This window comes from Sciurus carolinensis, chromosome 13 (assembly GCF_902686445.1).
Source record: "Sciurus carolinensis chromosome 13, mSciCar1.2, whole genome shotgun sequence".
Classification (NCBI taxonomy): Eukaryota; Metazoa; Chordata; class Mammalia; order Rodentia; family Sciuridae; genus Sciurus; species Sciurus carolinensis.
Genome location: NC_062225.1, coordinates 83,277,396 through 83,301,662, shown reverse-complemented (window position 1 = coordinate 83,301,662; position 24,267 = coordinate 83,277,396). Strand labels below are relative to the sequence as shown.

Sequence of the window (24,267 nt, the reverse complement as noted above, 5' to 3'; positions counted from 1 at the left end):
AACAGAATGAATCAAACAACATTACTCTATGTAAACGTATGATTACACAAATGGTATGCCTTTACGCCATGTACAAACAGAGAAACAACATGTATCCCATTTGTTTACAATAAAAAAAAAAAAATACCATATGAAAAAAAAAAAAAAAAAAAGATGCCCCCTATTGCTGTGTCCTCCAGAGGGGACAAACACAGTGTCCACATTTTGTGGAAGGGCAAGAAGATGCTCCCTTAAAGCTTGAGCTTTTACAAGGGCACCAACAGCATCCATGAGGGCAGAGCCCTCAACCGAATCACCTCCCAAAGGTCACACCTCATCATACTGTTGTACTAGAGATTCTGCTCCAACACTCATTTTGGACATAGCACCATCATTCAAACCATAGTCATTCCCCATTTAAATTTTCAATTTGCTTATTCATCAGTCTTTTGCAAGCCTATTTAATGCACCTTGAACTAAAAGGAATCTATAAAATGATATTCTTATCAATATCTACAAAAGAAATGTTGCAGATGCTGCTGTAAAAATATCCTCTATTACAACTACCACTGACATCTATTGAACATCACTTAAATGGTAAAAAAACATATTTCCCAAAAGTATAAGAAACAAAACTTATGTCCACATTTCTGATTACACGCCATTACTCTTTCCAGGATACCATACTACCAATTTCCCTCAGAAATAAATGTCCCTACCATGTCAAGTGCTTCCAATATTTATGTATGCTTTGGGGTGTTTTCATAGCTTTTAAGGTACATTATCCAAACTTTTAGGATCAAATGAAATGGGTACACATCAAGTCAAATCATTTCTTAAAATGCTGCATATACTTTTCTACAAAACAGTAATTTTTAATAGCATTTTTATTATTACAGTGTTTAAACAAGCTTGACAATATCAGAAATTGGAAAAAGTGTCCCCCAAGGTTATTTATATGTTAATTAAACATAGTATGATAAAGACACTTGTTGTTACAGACAAGCATTTACATATTAATGAAATCTTTACTGGCAAAGACTGTGTGTGATCAAAAAGAATTATAGGGACTATGTTGCTGTGATAATTCAACCATTCAGAATGTTGTTGCCTACTTAAAGGTCATGCGTTCTGAAATTACTGGTCAAGGTATTCAAGTTTAGAAGAAAACAATAAAAAAAGGAAAATCTGAAGAGCATCACTTTTATCATTCAATAATGCTGCATCTGGTAACAGCCTGATTTTAGGGAAACACAGTGAATGCAGGGGGCAGAGTGAGGGGAAAAAAAGGGGGGGGACCTTCTCAAAAATTTTTAAATTTCAAATGAAAACAGAAACTTTAAACGGTACTAAACCACATTAAAAACATTTGACAACTGTTATATCCACACTAAAGAGTGTTGCAATAAAGTTAATTGTTAAAATAGTTCTGCATTTCAGAACATATTTCACTAATGCCTCTCAAATGTTTTGCCCTAACAGCAAGATAATCCCTTTTCTGTTTATTTCAGGAAAGCTGTGACAGCTATATGTGAGAAACAAAATTAGGTTGTAAACTAAAAAGACAAATGTTCTACACTCAATCCTGAAATGTTTGTTGACTAAAAGAGAAAAATGAATTAATCAGTATACCTTCATTTCTTTAGTGTTCATCAGAGTTCCAGACACCTAACAAATAACAATATCAACATACTTTTAAGGCTCAGAAAAATTACTTTCTAATAGTCTTAGTTTCTGCCTCCTTAATCAGAGAAATTACCCTAACCCCATTTTTTTCCTTTAAATTAACAAGAAGACAGAATTAATTTGGTCAATACCCCATTTTTTTTCCTTTAAATGAACAAGACAGAATTAATTTGGTCAACGTCTAAAGTGTCACCATGCCCAGAGTTGCACAAACCAACTACATATACCACCAGCCCCAGTCCTTTGTCCCCAAAAGTTGAGTACAGCAGGACTTCCTTTCTTTTTGGAATCCAAAACTGTGATACATGCCAGTTTGTATAAAGTGACCTGTGTACTCATCTCCACTGATGGTCCCCTCCCAAACTAAAATACAAAGCCACCTTGCTCAGAACAACTGAGAAACAAACTATACTAATGAGAATTGAATTTTTATTAGTAACTAAAGAACTTTTCAATTTTAAAAGGAAAAGAAATTCTTCTGTTTCCCTTGAGAATCAAAAAAATGAAAAAGTGGATACAATATGCTAATCCTTCCATAGCTATTTCATTATTCAGCCAACAATTTAGGTGATATCTCATTTCAAAAATAAAATTAGGGTGGGACTAGAATACAAGGGTACATCATGTGTACCCTTGTCAATATGATACTGTCGAACATGTGAATGACTGCAGGTTAAATATTTACTCAGACTACTCTTTATCACTCAAAATTTCTAGTATCAAAAACACAATTTTTAAGGCCTAGATGCAAACCTTACCTTTTTAAAGGGGGTTTTCCCAATGGACCTCCTTCCAAACAGTAGCTCATCTCTCCCACCTCTATACCCATCTATACTCCTTATATAAACATATTGTACTTAAATTTTATGATAGTTACATGTCCACCTAACCTATCTGATTTTTCCTACCGGATATTAATTTATCTATAGAAAGAGACCACATCTGATTTCAATTTGAATCTATCTAATCCAATAAAATATTGTGACTCATATATCTTCTTTAAACTGTTCTTTCAACGAAAATGAAATACAAAGTGACTTAGAATACTTTAGTTTGTGAATCATTCTCACAAATATAATTAGTTATAAATTCACTCAAAACAAGAATAAAATTTAAAAAATCAATATGTGCTTTTCAAAGAATACTAATATGATCTTTCTGTAAGAAAGATCTTCCTGAATATCCAATAAACTATGAAACTAAGGCAACAGTAGTTGACTGTGGGACTGTCTTCTGTTGCTTTCAAGGAAAAATAATAGCAGTGTCAATTTATCTTTTGAATTGAAAGCTGCTTAAAGTCAACCTTAACTTCATCAAAAGAAATAATTCAAATTGCTTAATTTCAGAAAAACTATAATCAACACTATAAAAAAATCATTAATTTAAAACTGTAGTAAAAAAGTAGATTTCAACCAATCTTTCAACTGTAGAGAACATGAATCTTTTCAAAGTTAATTTTTTTATCAATGATTTAAGTTACAAGGTAAATCAATTTGATCTAATCAAATTTGTTCTACTGAAATTTTTAATAAAATGCATATTGATATTTTGTTTTTATAACATTTTTCTGTTTTTGTAAGAATAGAAAGTCTCTGTCTGTCTATTCAAATCCAAGAAAACAATATATGAGAAGGCTCAGAAGTTCCCTTCATTTTGGAGGCCCCGCTTATCGCCAAAAGATGAAAAAGAGGTTCTCATAATGAGTCAGGGAACAACAGGGATGTAACCTTCCATCTCAAATTATAATTCATCTTCATCCTTCTTAAAAACAGTCTTAACAGCATGAATAGAAACATGACTCAAAGGTAGAAAGCCATTCTAAATCTTAGTCCTAATATTTGCTTCACTAAAAATGTATTATTGCTTGAGAACATTATGCTAGTCCATACCAAAAAAAGTACAGTATTTCCACTTAAAAAGTATTAATACCAGGAGTAGTCAAATTCGGGGAGACAGAAAACATAATGGAGGTTGACAGGGGTAGGGGAGAATGGAGAGTTGTTTAATGAGTATAAAGTTCCAGGTTTGCAATATGAAAAGAGTTCTTGAGATTGTTTTCACACCATTGTGAATGTATTTAACACTACTAAACAATACACTCAAAAAGACAGTAAAGATGTTTTTTATTTTACCACAATTAATTACAAAAGAAAAAGTGTGTCATGATCAAATGATCCTAATAGTCCCTATGCTTTTTAATACAGAAAGTCAAAAATGATTTATGAGTGCACAAAAGGAATATAGTTGTAGAACTCAGCTAAATTACCTGGCTTGCAGTCTAAGAAAGTCCAAGGTAAGTTTCCTTCCAGATTTATTTTCAAAGAGAAGGCTTTTGACTGCATCTTATTCACTTTATCACACAAATCCCTCTTTCTTTTCCAAATCTCCTCACATGACCACCATTCATTCTTTTGAAAATTATCAACCATTATTGCAGTCATGCACTATATTCATAGCACTTTATGGAGACATGTGCTTGTCTTATTACAAAAAAAAAAAACTATCAAAAGATGTGAAAACAAAATATATCCTTCAAATTGGTCCCCAGAAGTTTTAATTTTGGATGAGTGACAATAACTATCAGTAAGAAGAAAAATATACAAAACTTCACACAATGGTACTTCCCAGGGTCCCTGAATTTTCTGTTGCATCATGTAGGACAGAATGTACAAAAGGGACAAAGGCCTAAGCAAAGCAAGAATGATTTAGGGTCAACAAGAAAGAAAATGCAGAGACAAATGCAGCAGTTCAAGTCAGCACAGCATGAAGAGGTCCGAGTTCTGAGGTGACAGGGAAGCAAGCTTCTGCCCACCAGCTTATCATGTGGTATCTCACAATGTTTTGCAAGGTTGTTCTAAATGAAGACGTGAAAGTGGGTTTGGGTTTGTTTTTGTTTTTGTTTATGTTTTGGGGGGTTTTTTTGGTATTTTTTAAACCTTTTAAAAATTTTTTATTGATTTTTTTGTTCTAATTAGTTGTACATGACAGTACATATTATACTAATTATACATATTGCAGGATCACATCAGCCATGCAGTCATATACGTACATGAGGTAATAATGTCTTCTTTCACACTACCCCCTCATACGCCTTCTCCTCCCTTCACTCTCCTCCACCTAATCACACCCATACCTAATCACACCCATACCCCCACTTAATGTGAATTAGCATCCGTATATCAGTGAGTGATTTTTATGCTCCAGGAAAATAGCTGTTTCTGAATATGGACACTAGTATATTCTAACATAAGCTTAGGTTGGCACCCTATGGACCTAAGCCAGTGTTGACATAAAATTGTTCACAAAGTCACTATTTTTAGCTTTGATGATATGTGTCATAAATTACCGTGAGACTAAAGGTAGCGAATAAATAGAACTGACTCAACGGTAATTCATACAATCACAAATTCATGAAGGAAAATGGAAACTTCTTAAACACACTGTCACAATTCGCTGAATTACAGACCATCTGCATGTTACAGCATGCTTTTCATCATCAATCTTTTGAACACCAAATAATCTAACAAAACTTATTCACAAGCAAACACATTGCAAAGTTCTGAGAGTAATAGCTTTACTGGGATGACAATAAGAATGTAATGCTCTAGATATTCTATTTCCATCAAAATTTTGTCACTTGCACTACAAAATAGATGCTGCAATAACCCCAAATATACAAAATATGATTCAATATTTTCCTATTAGTGCTAGAGTAATCCAGGAATATATCATAATGAGTAATCATTCTCATCTAGTAAATATCTAAGTGCCAAAGAATTTCATGATTGACAGATATTGAACAACAGAGTTTATTTCCACACATTAAAAATAAATGAAGACTATATGCAATGTAGTATCTTGGACTGGATCTTCAAACAGAAAAGGACATTAGTTTAAAAAAAAAAAACTGGTGAATTCAAATAAATCTGTGGTGAATTCAGTCAGTTCTGTTTTTAAATGGAAATTTGCTCCCATGAACTGATACATTAGGAAACAACTTATAACACAGATTTCACATTTACTGATGCACACATGCATCCCCAGGGAGCATTCCATGAATACTGTACCCAGTAAACCAGCCAGATCAGTTTCCATGTTCACACACACTCCCCCATACCCACCAGCTACCTCAGTTTGGACTATGTTTGAAGTGATCCCATCAACATCTTGTATTAACACTTTCCATCTGATATCTATCACCCTCCTGGCTCCACTTTCCAATAACTCACACAGTGCAACTCTTCTCACATCCATTTCTACAAGCAAATCTCTTTCTCGTCTTTTTCACGGTAAAAGTTCATATTTAGCATTTATTTCTTAACTAGGTTAAAATTTTTGTAAGGTTCCTAACTGCCCCAGTGCACAAAGTACCACTAGCCCCATTTCTCTAATATACACTGTAGTATTCACTGAATGATTCTGCACAGTGTGACATTTAGAAATGCATGTACCACATTATAGCAGAATTGACTCTTCAGTGGCAATTTCCATTTGACCAATGTGCTATGACTAAAAAGAAATGGGAACCTAGGTGCATTTACGTTTTTGTAAATGTAAAATCATTCCAGTAAAAAGTCTAAAACAATAAGCATACAAAGTATGTAAGTATATGAGGCCAAACTTTAGTACAGGATCCTATATTAATAATAACTGCTAACAATTTAGTACCACTTACTTGATGCCAAGCACTGTTTGCAGTGGTTTATACACATTAATCATTTTCACAACACTATGGAGTCAGAGCTATAATCATCCCCATTTTACAAGTGAGAAGACTATGGTGCAGTTAGATAAGAAACTAACCCAAAATCTTGAATCTAGGCAGGTAGTCGGTGCCCTTACCACTATGCTACATTATTTCCACAAACAATACAACTTTTTAAACCACACTGTATTCATCATGCTGGAAAGATTTCACTCAGAAAGGAGGCTAAAATTAAAAATCTAATCCTTCCGAAATGTGTAATCAGTGCAAAAAATTTTTTAAAAAAGAGTCTCCACTTATTATAAACTATCTCCATTACCACAATTTAGGGCACTGACAAAGAATAAGAAATATCACCTTTTTACTTTAAAAGAACCATCTAGAATATAAAGTATAAACATTTTATAACAATGATTAAGAATAGGTACCTTTTCACTAATGATGAAAAATGTAATTCAAGGTTTCACAAAACTTGGTCATATTTCATCCATGTCAAAATGCATATGACTGAAAAGTGACTATACCAAAAAATAATGCAATCCATAGTAGTGACCTAGTTATTATAACCATACTGTTTAGTTCAACCAAAATTGATCAAACTTTGGTTAAACGTCAAGGCAAAAGTTTTGCCAACAGAATCTCCAAACAGAATAATAGGTCAATTGCTGTCATAACCCACTACCACTTTTCAAATGTTTTACATAGCTTGAACTCTAAAATTTAAATTCTACCTACCCTCCCGTGTACTGAATTTGTGAGTCTAAAGTGACATTCATTCAAAACCAACTTACAGTTACTACTTCATACCAGGCACTCAGGCTACCGTAGTGATAAGATTATGTTCATGTATTTTATATTCATTCTTCACTTATTCATTCATTCAACAACTATTTACTATGCAACTACAAAGTTCCAGGCACTGTTCTAAGAGAACTGGGGAAGGGAACAAAACATCAAGAATGCTTATCCTACTGAAGGAGACATTATAGAAGGGAAAACACAATAAGTAAAATGAATAAAACACAAACCAAATTAGTGATAAATGCTAGGGAAAAAGTTATAAAAGGGAAAAAGGATTTCAAGTGACGATAAAATTTTAAGTAGGAGAAAGCCAAGGAAAATCATATAAAGTAGAAAAGAAAACCATAAAATAGGTGTAAGTGCTAGGAAGAAAAATAACATAAGGTCAGGGGGAAAACGTGATGGAGAAGTGAAGGCTGATTAAAAAAAATGGTCAATGAAGGCCTTTCAAATGAAGGAGTGGCCTTGAGTAGCAATTGTCAATGAAGTAAGGGATCCAGTCACGTGAGCATATGGGAGAAGGGCACAACACATGAAAAACCCCAGGGCAGGAGCAGATGTGGCATGTTCAGGAAGCAGCAAGAGGCCAGAGCGGTGGGAGTGGAGAGAGCTGGGGCCATATGCAATCTTCCTAACAGACAGACACTCTGCATTTGGGCAGGCATTCACTCAAGAATTTAGTGACATGCTTCCAATCAATTCTACCGATTATTAAAAAGTCATTATTATTGCAAAATCCAAGTGGAGGGAATGAAGGGAAGAGAAAGAGGGATGAAGAGGTACCACTGAGCAATACAGACTTCTACAAGAAAAACGGGGTACATACACAGAAAGTTCAACAGTCACTCAAGGCAGTGGAGGAGGAAGGAACAAGACTATTTTCCACATGGCTACTGGGGAGAACAAAAAGAAAGCAGAAAGAGCTTGAAAGATATGTAAAGACATTTTCAACTCTATTTCTTCCTCTGCTGCATGATTCTGTAGAGAGGAATTTCTACTGGTTTGTAAAGGATCACTGGTAACTCAGGCTGATGAGAAACAGTGCTATACTCATTTTGAAATCCCTCCACCAATGCCAGGCCCACGGGAGGTACTCAGCAAATGGTGAGTGGGTACGTAGAGAAAAGCATACGTGTGCCAATATGTCGAACATTATGTTCATCGGATCTCACTGTTGTGAATGACTCAAAAACTGAATAGCAAGTATCTAAAGAATAATCCTCAAAAAGGAAATAATTTCTAAATATAACTTATTTATCTATAAGGGCAAGACTCTGAATGGAGAACAGACCTTGACAATGAGTTAAAACAGCAATTGTACCTTCAAACCATCAGAGCTTTGATAAATACTGACCTGGACTGCTCCCATGTTAGCAGGGGCCACATTACCCCCAGGACACCCTTTAGCTTCTTAAATGGCACAAGGACCTCCCTATTCAGTCAGTAAACATTTCCAGAGTACTCACTACGCAAGAACCACTCCATGCCCCCAGGAATCCAGACATTAGGAAGGAAGGGCTCTGCCTTTAGAATTAGTTTGGGGTTTAAAGCTGGGTGTTTTTAAGAGGGGTACAAAAGGGAGAAAGGCAGAAAACAAAAATGAATAAAACAATGTAAAATGTTATACTATAAAAATAAAGAATTATAAGAATATAGGGAAAAGAAAAACTTTAAATCACACAGAAGGAGTTATGCCTGAAGTCTAAGTGTGGCTTTGCTTTCAATAACCTAAATTGTAAGAGAGTAGACATGTTACCATTAAACCTACTATTCTTTGTCATTCAGATAAGAGAAGTTTTAAAAAAATCACTGTGAAAGACTTTCTGGAGAAACAAAAATAAACCAAAACAAACTATATGTTTCTCAGTAGTTTAAAAATGAATAAAACTTAAGAACATACATAAAATCAGTCTTTTCAAAGTTTTTCTAAACTTCATATCCCAAAACAATGATTCAAAATAGCTTTAGGACCAGAGGCTGGGAGGAAGAAAGAAGTACGTGCTGGGGAGTGATATTGGCCAAATCATATTATTATATTGTGTGCATGTACAAATACATAACAACAAATCCCATCATTATGAACAACTACAACACACCAATTAAAAAACGTGGGGAGAAAAAGGAGCTGGGTATGTATCTCAGTGGTAAAGTACCCCTGGTTTCAATCCCCAGTAAGGGGTGGGTGGGGGCTTAATCTTCCAGTTACCCTCTGCTGAAATATAACTGAAGTATACTGCAATTTAATTAGTCCTTGAGTTAACATAAAGGAACCCGGGATATTCAAAGACAGTACCGCACTGGACACTGCAATTATTCTGCAAGCCACCTCAGAAATTTCGGTTTAAAATCAAACATTTAAGCAATCATTACAAAACAGTAACAATAAGTGCACTACAATGTAAGAAGAAATTACCTTTAAAAACAACATTAAGGGATAGTAGCCCTTTTCCCTAGCCTAACAATTTACAGCAGGAATAAATAATCTAGGGGCTGGGGTTGTAGCTCCATGATAGAGCATTTGCCTAGCATATGTGAAGCACTGGGTTTGATTCTAAGCATTACATATAAATAAATGAATAAAATAAAGGTATACTGACAACTAAAAAAATATTTAAAAAAAAAGAAAATAAATCATTTTCATTTAAATTGGATCTATTTTGTAGAGGTGGAGAAATAAAAAAATAAATCATTTTCATTTAAATTGGATCTATTTTGTAGAGGTAGAGAACAGAATTACATTCTAAATTATTTATAAATACATAATTACAAAATACATTTACATATCACTATACAGATTTAAAATTTGAAAATGAAAAAAGTATCTCAATGTTTTTCGTTACTTTTATCCAAAGATTTACCTTTTTGGTACCAAGAATAATGCAAAATAAAGAATTTTAAACATTTTTAGAGCCTAGTGACCTATAACTTCTAAGCACAGATTAAAATCTTGGCTATACATATGTTGATTTTAACATGCTGTCAAACCTCTGTAAATCTCAGGGAAAACAACAAAATTATCTGGAGACCAGATAAAAGTATCATGTGTCAAATGACTCTGCATATGCTGATCATCAACACCCAAGCCTAAAAATACTATGTTCGGTGGAGGCAGCAAGGGAAGAAAGGAGGAAGCCAAATGATCCCCAACTTATTCAACATCCCTTAACATTGTCAGTGTTAGTAGCTAAAGTTAGTAACAATGATTTCAATCAGAAATATCAAAATCCTTCACAGTGTTATAGTTTACAAGCAAATTTCATATGTATCAATTCATCTATTACTAGAAAGATGCTGTAAGAGTAAGCCAGACAAGGACTGCTGATTCATTTTAAAGATGAGTAAATTCAAAATCAGAAAAGATAAATCATGCGTGTCACTGGCTCTTTGCGGTGCCAAATCCATGGGTATTTGTCACCACCTGCAGCAACAATTTGCACGGGTCTTTATTGGTGGTGGACTGGAAACTGAGTTACTTCTATCTCTGAGCTGCTTCCTTACTTGCTTGTTTATAGAGGATAGAGGAAATGAGGCTTACTTGCTTTGAGAGGAAAGAGAGAGAGAGGCTTTGCATAAGAGAGAAAGAGAGACTTTGCTTGAGAGAGAGAGCCTACACTTTTAGAAATCTATATCTTCTTAGTTCTGCTGCTTCTTAAAGGTGCGTCCTGCATCCTGTGAACTAAGGGTGCGTCTATCTGAGGTGCTTCTTAGTGATGGGTCCTGCGTACTGCGATCTGCCTATCTGTCATCTAGAGTTGTGTTCTCAATTCTTCCGCCACTGCCCCTACTCGCTGCTTCTATCTGCTTGTCGCTTCTTCTTCTTCCTTTCTGCTAATGGCTTCTCCGCTTCTTTCTGCTAGCTGCTGCTCTGCTTGCTGCTCCTTACTCTCACACCCCCGCCCACTGCCCGCTTATATTCCCTCCAGGAGGAGAGGGCGGGCCACGCCAGTTGCGATCAGGCGAGGAGCCAGCTGCCCCATCACGGCAAGGGTCAAAATGAGCAGGCCCAAGCAGGTGTGCTCGGGAACACCTGTGCACGCGTTGTGCCCGTGGACTTAACTGAATACGGCCAGTGATAAATCACCTGAGTGTGCTTATGCTAATTAACCTCCTCACTGCCAATGCGATCAGGCACCATTCTGGATGGCACAGCCCCCAACACATGCGATTAATAATCAAGCCACATTTACTGGTGAGCCAGCCAACTACAGGTAAAAGATCTCAAATGGACATGTCCTGTTACTTTCCATTTGCCTTCTCCCTCTGTTCAGAACTGACCTAAGCAAGGCACTTGAACACCTCTCTGCTGTCACGTGCCATTCCCCCAGAGCTAACATCACTGAACTATACACTACTCACTTCAGTCGCAAGGAGAGATCCTGGCCTCCAGAAGCCCATGAGCCAATGATACTGGAACTTAACATCTACATAGGCTTACAGTCTATGTCACATGCTGCAACCCAAATATCAAATAAGCAAACTTGAATTAAATAAAGAGTATTAGTTTGGTAGTGAAATGGTATTTCATATTTGTCCTTGTCTCTGAAATTTTAAATGGAGAAAAGGTTGTTGAGCAAAGCAGGATGCAGACATTCCTGGTCCCTACTATTGTCAGAACTACAGTTCAATTTCTAAAAGAGACAACTATTTCAAATTGAAAAAATTAACCTAAAATTATTTTTAATCAGAAAATAGAGAACACAGCACTAAATCATGACTTTTTTGAAAGTTTGTATTAAGTGATCCTGTTATAGTAGATACTTTTGCTTCAGATCATTCAAAAAATAAGTTGAACATACTTTTATTACCAGGTAAATAGGTTTAAATAGTTTACATTAAAATTCATTTTCTAATTTAAGGTCTTCCACAGGTAACAGAAATTGTTATTATTTAGAGAGAAGGTAAAATTCAGTTAACAGAGTCACGTACCAAGCTTCGGGCAGCAAAACAGAATATTCATGTGGAGAAGTAGTTTCTGGAAAGTTGGAGAGAATTGCAAGACGATGAGGAAGAAGGTCGGAGCCATGATAGGTAAATAGAATTTCTAGGGCTTGGACATTACTTTCCTGTACAAAAGAAGAGGTGAGTTTCTACCATGAATCTAAGAAATAAAGGAGTGATTTTCTATGACATTATTCAAAAACTTAAAATTAACGTTTTTATTTTTTGAATACTTTTTGAAATATTCCTGAGTTTTTACCTAACCTCTATCATGTTTCTCAATTTAATGGTACAAAAATTATATTTAAAGTTCCAAATAATGAATAAAATTTTTTAAAATGTCACTCTGCATTTACTCATATTACAAAAGAACAGAAAATGTAATGGTATATGCACACATTAACATTAACTGCACAGCTTCAATATTTAGAGAGTGTTAATAGCCACAATTACTCTATTTACAAAAAAGAAATTACCCGAGCATAAGTTCTTGCTGAGAGAACAATATTCTGACTTCTAAACTTCTTAAAGAACTCAGCATCATATCTCTGTCCAGATGCATGAGGCACTCCCAGGATTTCCTGAGGGGAAACAATGATTTAATGAACAGACCTTTAAATATGGTGACAAGAAAATATTAAAAACCTTTACAACAACTCTGCCTGCCTAAATAAGGCCTGAATTAATTAATTTCAATGATAAGTAAAGTGCTGTATCTATATTCTTGTCTTTGTTTTGAAAAAGGTCATATTTATGAGTGCTGTAATTTTTTCAAATCCAGAAATAAATGAAATAGGCAATAAAAATCTAATTATAGTAAGAACAAATAAGCAACAGTTATACAGTGCTGTGCATATAAATACCCATCACATCTACATGAGAACTTTTACTACTGCTAGAGTGATCTATGTTAAATGCAGATTGAAGCCATTCATTCACTCAACGAATATTTACAGAGTATCTATTATGTGCTAGAGGTACTGTGATAGGCACTGGTGAGTCACTGAGCAATATATTTTCCCTTCCCTCCAAGTAGCTTCAAGTCCAGCAGAGAAGTGACTCACTGTTTACAAAATATCTTAATCCTTTAAAAGCATTTGTGAGGCACCTAGGAACCCTGAACATGAAGTAGGTATCAGATGATAACAGGGAACTGATACAAGTTTTGTTAGAAATAACAGTGGCCTTATGGTTGTTTTTCAAGAACATATTATTTAGAGATATATACTGAAGTATGAATAAAATGATAGTATTTCTGTGATATGCTTTAAAATAAGTGAAAGAAAAGGCAGGAATGCAAAGGTGGAAAATAATACACAATTGGCAAAATGTTTAAAATGGGTGAAACTGAGAACAAACACATCAGAGTTAATACTGTTCTCTATACTTTGATGAATGTTTGAAATTTTTTATAATAAAAGGCTAAAAAAACTGATAACAAGACAACAAAACTCCTCAATGTTGCTGGATTTCCCTAAGAAGTTTCCTGCTCTGTTAGGAACTTCTTCACATTTTCTGACACTCTAGACTGTAACACCCTATTTCCCAGCCCCCTACTCTCAGCTAAAAACCTTGCTTTTCTTAATTGACTCTATTAGATAGGAGGTCCCTAATTTTCCAACCCACCAAAGCTGCAAATCTGCCTGCATCTGTACCAATACAATTTTCCTTCCTTCAGTTACAGCAGAAAAAACTTATTTGCACACCTAAAACAAGTCTCCAAACTCCACCCATGCTCGGAATCCCATTCTCCTCTTCTACAATCAGCTAAGTACCTTTTTCTTTCACTCAATAAATTCCCTCTCACCCCTCCATGTGCATTCCCATTGACATGCAACCAATACTTCTTTCTACTACAAAAACAACCCTTACACTCCCTTACCTAGCCACCTCCACCTTCACCATTCTCTGCCCCACTTCTTGAAAGAGTTGCCCACATCCAGTCTCTACTTCCCCTGCGCTTTCATAAACTCACTGAACCTCTAACAAAAATTCAGTTTGATTCCTTACACAGGATGAATAAATATGGCCATAAATGATTCTAACCAAATTTCCCACCTTTGTTCTATGCCACCCCTAGTCCCACATCCTGCACTGACTAGCCTATGTTCTCAAGAGCATGTCATCTTCTTTCATGACAACAGGTCTTTATCAGCACAGTCTGCTAAACAGAGAGTTCTTGCTTCCTATTTATTTGGTCAAAGTAATAACCTCTCTAAGCTTCTGTAAAACTGAGAGAATAGTAGAAACTGCCTCAAAAAACTGTTCGGAAATAATCTTCAATAAGTATACGAGACAATGGCTGATAGTGGGTCCTCAACAAATATGTGGGTATTTCTTGAGATTTTCTCTTCACCCACTGGGTCTTTCAACAAATATTTACCAAGCTCCACCAAGTCGCATACCGCTCTGATCTCTGGGGATACAGCAGCAAAGACAACAAAACCCCTAATTTCAAGGAGATTCCATTCTCATGTTTCCCTTCCAGTGCATCTGCCTTTGTGTTTTTAAGTAGTCGAAAGATTACTTCTATGTAGTCTATGTAGAGTCTTCTTGAACATCCCCAGGAAGAAATAAATATTTTTCTCTACTATGCTCTTCATTGATTCTTCATATCTTGATTATCATCACCTAAGGCTTGATTATAAGAAGACTGCTCTTTATTCATCTCTCCACCTCTAGCAATAGCACAATAACATCTGGCATACAATAAGCATGCAGGTAAAATTTGAAGAAATTCATTTTTATCCATTTATCATAAAATTAATTTAAAAAAAACATGTCCTAGGATGAAAAGGCAATGCCTATCTCTGCCACAAACAGGTTAGTCATTATATCTGAACATTTTCATTATAAAGTTTTAACAGCCAAATTCATTTCAAGACATCTACATTTCAAAAGCTTAGTCTAATTTTCCAAAAAAATGGGGACTCAACAAATACTTCAAATGGGCTTACTGTCATATGGGAAATAGCCATTCGAAAATTAAAGAATAAAAAAAAGAGGGTTGGGCGTGTAGCCTAAGAGTAGAGCACTTGCCTAGCAAGTGTGAGGCTCTGGGCTCAATCCCAGGCGCCACAAATGGTGATGATGAGGAAAGAAAATTAACAGGACAGTCAGGCTCTGAACTTTTTTTTTTTTAAAGTAACAGGGATTGAACCCAGGGACTTCCCCTGAGTCACACCCCCAGCATATTTTTTTTTTTTTCTTTATGACAGGGTCTTGCCAAGTTGCTGAGGCTGGCTGTGGAACTTATGATCGCCTTTTCTCAGCCTACTGAGTCACTTGGATTACAGGTATATACACTGTACATGGCTAAACATTCACATACCTTTTTTAAAAAAAAAGATCATCATTCATGAAACTAAGGCTAACTATATAAATTATAAAGGACATGTTTGCATTTCTACAGTTTACAATGCGCTTATATTACCTCAAAATATCTAAGAACTCACCCCTAGTAAAAGAATATGTTTTAGAGTAAAATGACCATCTGACAGTAAAACTAGTTGTACTTATATGTAAAATTATCAGGAATTCTTTATAACTTGTTTGCATTAAGTGATATATACTCATTACCAGTGTTTTCTAATAACCACAAAATTAGCCCTTTTTTAAGTGTCCTATTTGAAAGCATTTCAACTAAATTAGTAAAGTGGGGGAATCAAAGGCTTCTGGGTTTGCTTACACGGTCACAAGTACTAAATGCTTCCATTATTCTTGGGATGGGCTCCACATTAGTAGAGATGATACTTACTGAGCATCTACTATGTGCCAGTGCCAGGAACGATATACATACAATAGGAGACATATCACAGACTGACTAAGGAAATCACTTCCAAGCAAAGTCAAACTTCAATAGTTAGAAACATATTTTAAAACCTGAGTAACTTCAGCTATGAAGATCATGTAATAAAGCAATCTAAATTATCTGTATTTACTGAAATGTGGCCAACTGCCACTTTAACCTTTAACAGTCTCTGAATTGTTCTAATGGTTCAGAGTACTACTAAAATGGCCAACATGAGGCCATCTTTACTTATGTCTCTGAAGACCTAAATATGAAATATACTATTTTTAAGTTCAAGTGTGGCCCTAATTAGGATCAAACATCAATCTAAATTCAACCCACTAACAAATCATAAGAAATACTCATCTTAAGATTATTAAAACTCAGTGTAGACTGAAAATTAGTATTGAAAACAGCTATGTGTCATTAATGAAAAATAAAAATATAAAATATAAGTAAATTAAAAGGACTGTAAATCTAAAAGACTTAGATGCACTGAAATGGCTAAAGCTTTTGTATTCCCTAACCTAACCTTCTGGCCTTTCATGATCTTGAATTTTTACCAAAACAAGTTATAAGAGAACTTGCTTCTGTAAGAAATTAATTTTTCCCACATAAATAGTTTTAAGACCAAGAATATCAGTGGCAGCATTTATAAAGACAGATCAAATGAACATAATTGGTCTGACTGAAATTATTCCTTACCTCATATGTTGCAAGTCGATCCAAGTAAGTTAACAATTTCAGTCTACAGCGGCAAAGTTCCTTTTGTTCCAGCGTCAACCTGTATTGAATAACTATATTAGACCATTTATATTTACTTCAGAAGTACATTTCTCTAGGAGTTAAACTAGAATGAAAATTATTAATATTCCTTTGAACCCAAAGTTCTTGGAACAGTGCGCTAAAGCACAAGAATAAAACAATGTTAAACATATTTAAGTTGCTGAAATAATTATCACTAGTTAAAAAAAAAATACTGAAATCACTAGTTATTTTAAAGAATTATCAAATTAACAGTAATAAGTAATTACTTTGAAAAATTCACTAATTTCAGCAGTTCTCGTCTCTTCTTAAGCTCCTTTTCCTTTTTGTTCTTGGCAGGCTGTTCACTCAGTGGCGAAAGCTCCTCATAGGAGATACTGTCAATGTCTACTTCACCAGGTAATGTAAACCTGCAAGATAAATAGAAAACTTAAATCCTTGAGTAATTTTTTTTAACTTTAAAAGCTGTTTTTTACTATTTTGGCTGAATTTTTAACTTCTACAGAAAAAGAAAACAACTTTTTTTAAATTTTTGCCATTGTAAGCAAAGAGATTCATTCATTATATCCATAAGATAGGAAATAATAATAACAATAATTAATATGTGCAGAAATGCTAAAATCAAGAAAATGAAAACTAGGAAAACGTGGTGTTATATTCACCTACAGGGCTAGAAAATGCTGCCTAGAGTTTATCATGATCTTAAAATGATTAACAAATTATCTCATTTCTTATAAGATATACTATCATTTATATCTCAAAATAAGTCCCAAATGTCTGATGAGAAATGACTCCTGTCAAATAACTTTATTACTATTATTATTTCTGACATTTGAATGGTGCTTAAAAGTTCATGAGGTGCTTTCACAAGATATATAATTTAATCACTGAAAGTAATTTTGTGAAGGAGGTATGATCCTACACATAAAAAAAGAAGCCAAGGCTCCTCTAAGATTGTTCAACTAACAAGTCAGTCAGTCTAGGTTAGTGCCACAAGCCCCAGCCAAGCAGGGGACAGCATTCAATAAATGCTTCTAGAATTGATATTTCCTCAAATCAAGCCATTACATGCTAAAACTTAACACAGAGGAATGAAAGTCATGACCTAATGAAGAAAGCACTGATCCAAGGCAACTCCCTTGATAGAGAGGAACTTCAAGTTTACCTGGCCCTGTGTCCCAGCTTCAAAGTTTTCACCTAGTCACCCTTGCTTTGAATTCAGATTTTACCGTAACCAACCTGCCATCATCTGTTCCTTTCCCTATTGCTAGAAGAGCCTCCAGGTCTGTGCCTCTCAATCCATACTGAAGCAGTTCTTTTGCAGCATCCACATTTTCAGGAACTCTCTCCAGACATTCATGGAGAACCCAGGATCGCTTCTTTATTTTACTCTAGATATAAATAAAACATAAAACAAGACTTAAAGAACACATAGCATCTTATAGCACCTGACAACTGCCTTCTATATGAAGTGGCATAGTTATTTAATAACTGGGTTTCATCTTAAAAAAACTACTCATTCTCTAATGTTGATGCCAACTGGATAAAGAACATGTGATTCCAACTATTTTTCCTTCTAATGAGCCTAAGTAAAACACAAAGCTCCGATATTTTTTTCTGAAAATATAAAAAGATCTTTCCAACCTCTTAGAGTTATCTTTGGTTTATATTTTGCCTGTATACAGGAGTAAAAGTTAAAGCAGAAAGGCAATTGAGATATTTTCTTTTGTAATAAACATATTTACATATTTTAACATTCAAATAAAACTAATAAGGCATAGCATGTCCAGGTTCTTCATTTATTTGACATAACATGTATCACACAGTGCCATTGTAACTTATTCATAAAACGTCATGGTACGTTGCTATAGAAAAAACAAGGGCATATTCTCCCCCCAACTGCTTCTTCCAATTCCATTCAAAATCCTCAAATTGCACTCTTCCTAGAAATTATCATTTTGATTACTAATTTGAAGATTTGACTCATATTCTGTATCTCTTTACACATTCCACCACATCAATTTTTTCTTCAAACCTTTCTTGTTTCTCCCATTTTCATATCTGCAGTCTAAGTCATCAAAATATAACATCTGGGGCACTATAGGAGTTCCCTGCCCCTAGCAGGGTGTCCTACACCACTCTCCTCCAACTCCAGTCCTTTTTTACACCATCTGCCTCCGCAACTCCCACAGTCAAAAATCTCCAACAGTTTCCCCGCTACCCTAGAGAGAAAAGCCTAAGTCACCACAAGCTTTCAACATCCTCCCAAATCCAAATCAACACATCTTTCCACCTGTATTTCCTCATGTTCACTACCTCAAATATCATCACCAACAAACCAAATGACTTACAGAGCTCATGTGGCCATGAAATGGTTACTGGGCACCTCGTGTGTGCCAGGCACTAAATGGGACATGAGGACACAACAGTGAACAAGACAGATTCGGTCACTGTCCTCATGCGTCGTGCTCACTGTCTTGTCGGTTGCCCATACCAATACCATTTGTCCTCTTACAAATGGTATTGGGGACCACTGGACTCTTTGAGTCGCCAAATTCCTGTCCAAAATATCTTCACCAAACCCGGCTGAACCTACAAAGATCACTACCTTCACCAGGCTCCTAGAGTTCGGTCTCATGTATCCTTAAGCAAAAGGCTTGTCTCCATGGGAAGACAATCAGCTCCTCAACAGCCAAGGTCACACTTAGGTTGCACTCCACCCCATGTCACTAGTATACTATTTGTACTCTTAATTGTCCATTTCATTAAATATGTCCCCAATAAGATATTTACTTCTGTTGTCTCTTATAATCCTCTTAGGTCCTTCAGTGACCAAGACTGTCCTTTACTATGTTTCCAAAAGAGCCAGAAAGTAGGTGTACGTGCACTCATGAGCTTACCGTCCTAAGGCCTAAAAAAAATAAGGTAGGTTTGGTGTTCTAATTTGCTAAAGCAAATACAAGCAGTCTTGTTTCCATTTTTCCATCATCTCTCATGTTCACTCATCTGAGATATTACTTTTATTAAAATTAACAGTTAACCATCCTGTGTGGTTGAAGCATCAACTTCTCACAAACAGCATTTTCAGATCATGTTTTTATTTTTAATAACTCAAATGCATAAACTTCTAAGGAAAACAATTACCACGAAAATTTCTCAACATTTCTTAGGGTATTCCTAAAGGCAAAGACACTTTCCTTTCTAAATGTCAGATCATAATGCTGTTACAGGCCAGGCTATACGGGCAATAACCAAACAGACTCCATTTTACCCTAAGACTCCATGTCCAATAGGAAATGCTTCTCCCATGAGAAAACTGCCTCTGTACCCATCAACAGTTGCCTAGAATAGCATGTTTGGCAACACAAAATGGCAATTTTTATACAATGTAATATTGTTCTCCCTCTGGGTTCCATTTTTCTTGGACAGTGTGTACCCTAACATTTGCTTAAATGTTAGTAACCATTCTCTGATTGTCTTAGCAACAGCCACTTATGATTAAGGTACTGACATACTTTACTTGTGGTATAAAAGGTGTACTCTAACCCTTGGAGGGGGTCGAGAGGTATACTTGCATAGTGCCCCTTCGTCCTTCCAGCTGGTAAATCCAGACCACCAACTGGTGAAAGAAGATGGTTCCGTCTCCTGTTTTAAGATCAACTTGCTGATTTATTATGATCTTGCCATAACAATGCCATGAGTTCAACTTCCTTACAAAGATGCCAAGGGACAAAAAATACAGGCTTGCTATGAGCTGAATGTATTACCCAAAATTCAGATATGCAACATATGACTATATTAATTCATATTTTGAATCAGTAATCCCCATGTGATAATATTTAGGAAAAAAAAAGACTTTTCAGGGGTAACTAGGTCATAAGAGTAGAGCCCTCATAGTAAAATTGGTGCCCACATAAGAGACTAATAAGAGTTTGCTTCCTCTCTCATGGGCTCTCTGCCATATAGGGACACAGCAAGAAGAAATTCATCAATAAGTCAGAACACGGGCCCTCACCAAGAACCAAATTGGCTATCACCTTCCCCATGAACTTCCAGTCTCCAGAGCTGTGAGAAATAAATTTTCTTGTTTAAACAATCCAAGACTACGATATGTGTGTTATAGCAACAAACACTGACTAAGATATGGCTATGTAACAATTTTAATGTGGGAGACCTATAGAAGGAAGGATTCAGTTGTGGGATATAAGTAAACAAGGAGTATTTAGTAAGTTGATATGTCAGTTATCTATTACCTCTCAACTCCAAACCTGCCCTCCAAGCAGGCACAGTGATAGCATTTCTCATTTGCAGCAGACACATTATTAAGCTTTGTCAACAAAGGGTAGAAGGGCCACTACAAAGAAAGCAATTCTGGTTTCTAGAACTGATGCTCTCCTTCTTCTTATCCCATTCACTTGACAACCAGCAAGGCCTAAGACAGGGTGGGGAATACAGTGATACTTCCTTCTCTACCCTTCCTCCCACCATGACAACTTTCCACTGAGTATCAGTGGCACTCCCATGGACCAATTTTTTCCCAGGAAACCGAGTAGGAAGATTACCAGACTGAGTCTACCTATAGGAGTAGAGAGTTTTTCTTGCCAGTCCCAGGCTAAGGCCTTTTCTTTATCTACCAAACTTGAGCCGTATGCAGCTGCTGGGGGCGTTTCCTGCTTGCCAGGTTCTGGGATTTTCTGAAACACAACCTCAGCTCACTGGCACCCTGGAAGTAGACTGCCAGCCGCCATATCCATCTCCACCTACCAACCTGGGTCACTGGAGACCAGTTGTAGCATGACACAGCCCCGAGAACATCTTCTCCATCCAAAGTGCTACAACCAATCCTTGTCTAATATTGTCCAAATCCCAGTTGAGGGGAACAGGCCTCCCTTCCAAGCACATTCTCTCCGTAGGCATATTCCTTTGACCCAAGGGCATTCCTTACAATTCTCTTTACCCCTTACAGTTAATCTCTGGTTACTACAAAATAATTCTCCTAACTGAAACCTCCACTGTAGTTCCTGAGTAGACCCTGACTAATTTGAGTGAAGAAAGGTAACTGGTGCAGTAAAGAAAAGGATCAGGTCTTTGTTCAAATATCTTCACCACCACAATCCAGTTACAGAGGCAACAGATCCTGATGAGAGAATTTTCTAGGTGAAAAAAGCACTTCATCACCTGTAGAAAAGTCTCAACACAAAGTAATCTAAAATAAAACCTATACTGGGGCTGGGGTTATGGCTCAGCAGGAGAGTGCTCGCCTCGCATGTGTGAGGCACTGGGTTCAATCGTTAGCATAAATAAACTAAAGGTGTCCACCCACAACTAAAAACAAATTTAAAAAAATAAAAAAATAAAACCTATAACCAAAAGACTTTCCATGAACATGAATTCTACCACATTACCAAAATATTTTCACATACCAAATAATTCTGAATTGAAGCAAGGTTGACCGCTGACTTCCTCCACTGCCTCTGATACACGAGATCAGTGTCCAGGCCATAGGTATGAGCCAAAGACAAGGCTTCCTCATACTCTTCACTTTCAATCTTTTGACAAAGAAACAGACACAGGAACATTAATGCTGCAGAACTATCCACAGGTTGCTATGACTAGAGAATGAAGAGGATAAACGAACTTATATAGCATGTCATGCAATCCTGTGCACTATGCCACTGGAAGCTTGCTGACATTTAGAGAGAATTAGATATTCTTGCAACACTTTAACAGAAAGATGAGAGACGAGTGATGGAGAACACCTGCTTATGGAATCAAACAATGGCAAAAGCAGGAGTGGCAATACTGTAGCCTGATTCCTGGTCCAAGGCTACAGCCACAGCACTGCCAAACAGCACAAATAACTTCAATTGTGCATGCAGGATCGGTCACGTGGGCTTTCCATGAAATTCCCTCGCTGGGAAGTGGTCTGCCTTGTTTCCCTCAATATCTTTACTCTGTAGGTCAAAACCAGGTAGTTGATTGGTTTACTAGTGACTATTTCTGTAAGCATCCTCTGTACCACATCCTCTGTCCCAATTAAATGTAGATAAGGGGAGAGCTGGAAGCACACTTGTAATCCCAGCAACTCAGGAGGCTGAAGCAGGAGGATCACGAAATTGAGGCTAGCCTCAGTAACTTAATGAGGTCCTGTCTCAAAATAAAAAGGTGCTGGGTGGGATGGTGAATGCCTGTAATCCCAGGGGCATGGGAGACTGAGTACAACACCTGTCAATGATCCAACAACCCCTCTTTAAATTTCTTCCTTTATTGAAAATTTTGTTTTCCCTGGAAAAAAAAAGAAAAAAAAGTTTGATGCCTTCGCCCTTTGGTAAAAACAGGATATTCTTACCTTTCTCTGATAAAGCTCCTCTGGAGTCGTAGAGCGCAAACTCACAAGGCGGTAGTTCTTAGTAATGGTTCGTGGGCGTTTCCGCGGAGGTGCAAATCGTTCCATTTCAGTCACCAAGTAAAGACCCTGTTTTATGTACCCAAAGTAGCGGGCCTTGGCAGATGTTTCATGATCAGAGTCAGAATCCTCTCCCCCCTCATCATCTTCTCCAGCCCTCATGTCTAAACGAGAGCGTTTGGGGGCAAGTTTAATCTCACACTGAATTGAAAAAGGAGATAAAAAATTAACAGTGAGGACTAAACATAATCTTTTAAAATTAATGAAAAACAAAATTTTCAATTCTATTCTGGCTTGATTCATTACATGTGATTCACAATGGAACCCAAAGGAATCCAACAACAAGCACATACATCAACTGCTGTGAGACACACAGGGATGTTATCAGCTCCAAATCTCCAAAACTGAAGGGCTGTTTTAGTGACAGATCATTAATACAGTCTTATAAATAAATGCCTGTAACTATTTTAGAAAGGAGTTGAGAATTTCTTCTACTTTTGATATCTCTGTATTTGCTGTGGAAAAACTGGATGACAATATTTTTCATCCATTTAAAGAATGAACATAAAGGTATTTATTTGTTTTACCAAAATAGCTCTCCCCCTACCCCTTTTAAAGTCTAACAGCTTCACAAAGTTCCCAGTCTGAAAGCCTGGTTGTCAAAGATAACTTTCATTTCAGACTTAACAGAGCTGGTTTATATTTTAAGCTATTCTCTTTAAAGAACATCTTTAAACTCAGTAACAACTTTGGAGCAAAAAAATATTTGTCAGTCTACACCTACTGAAGTGAAAGCTACTGAAGACTGTTCCTGAAAAAAAGACTTAAAATTTTTAAATAACTAAAACAACTCTGAAGAATTAGCCTCTATTTTCAAGACTTTTGTCATAATAAACAAGGTTTTTTGGTTTCTTGGTTTTCAACTAAAAGAACCAAAAATTTTAAGTTGCCACACTTCAAGGAAGTAAGTTAAACATCAGGAAATACCTAAATGATAGGTCATCTCATTCTACATTTTAAGAGAACTAATCTAGAAAAAAAAAAAAAAGCAAAAAACTATCATTTCAGTGAAGAAATGCTTTGAAGAGAGCATAAAGACCACAAATTTACTCCTCTCACAATGCAAATTTTTTTATTAACCTAACTTTTTTAATACTGTACCTAAAATCTGATGCCAGTCACAGATTTTGTTTTTAA

At 36.1% G+C, this 24,267-nt stretch overlaps 1 protein-coding gene across 1 annotated transcript in view; it reads right to left on the bottom strand.

Moving 5' to 3' along the window:
* Nbas (NBAS subunit of NRZ tethering complex) overlaps positions 1-24,267 on the bottom strand; it is a 342,733-nt gene that overhangs the window by 226,260 nt on the left and 92,206 nt on the right. The window contains exons 15-21 of the mRNA XM_047522365.1: positions 23,014-23,271; positions 22,088-22,213; positions 17,904-18,055; positions 16,934-17,074; positions 16,605-16,683; positions 12,586-12,690; positions 12,098-12,234 (exon numbers count right to left, since the gene is read on the bottom strand). Of these exons, the coding sequence (XP_047378321.1) occupies positions 12,098-12,234; positions 12,586-12,690; positions 16,605-16,683; positions 16,934-17,074; positions 17,904-18,055; positions 22,088-22,213; positions 23,014-23,271 (998 nt within the window). The remainder of the gene's footprint in view (positions 1-12,097; positions 12,235-12,585; positions 12,691-16,604; positions 16,684-16,933; positions 17,075-17,903; positions 18,056-22,087; positions 22,214-23,013; positions 23,272-24,267) is intronic.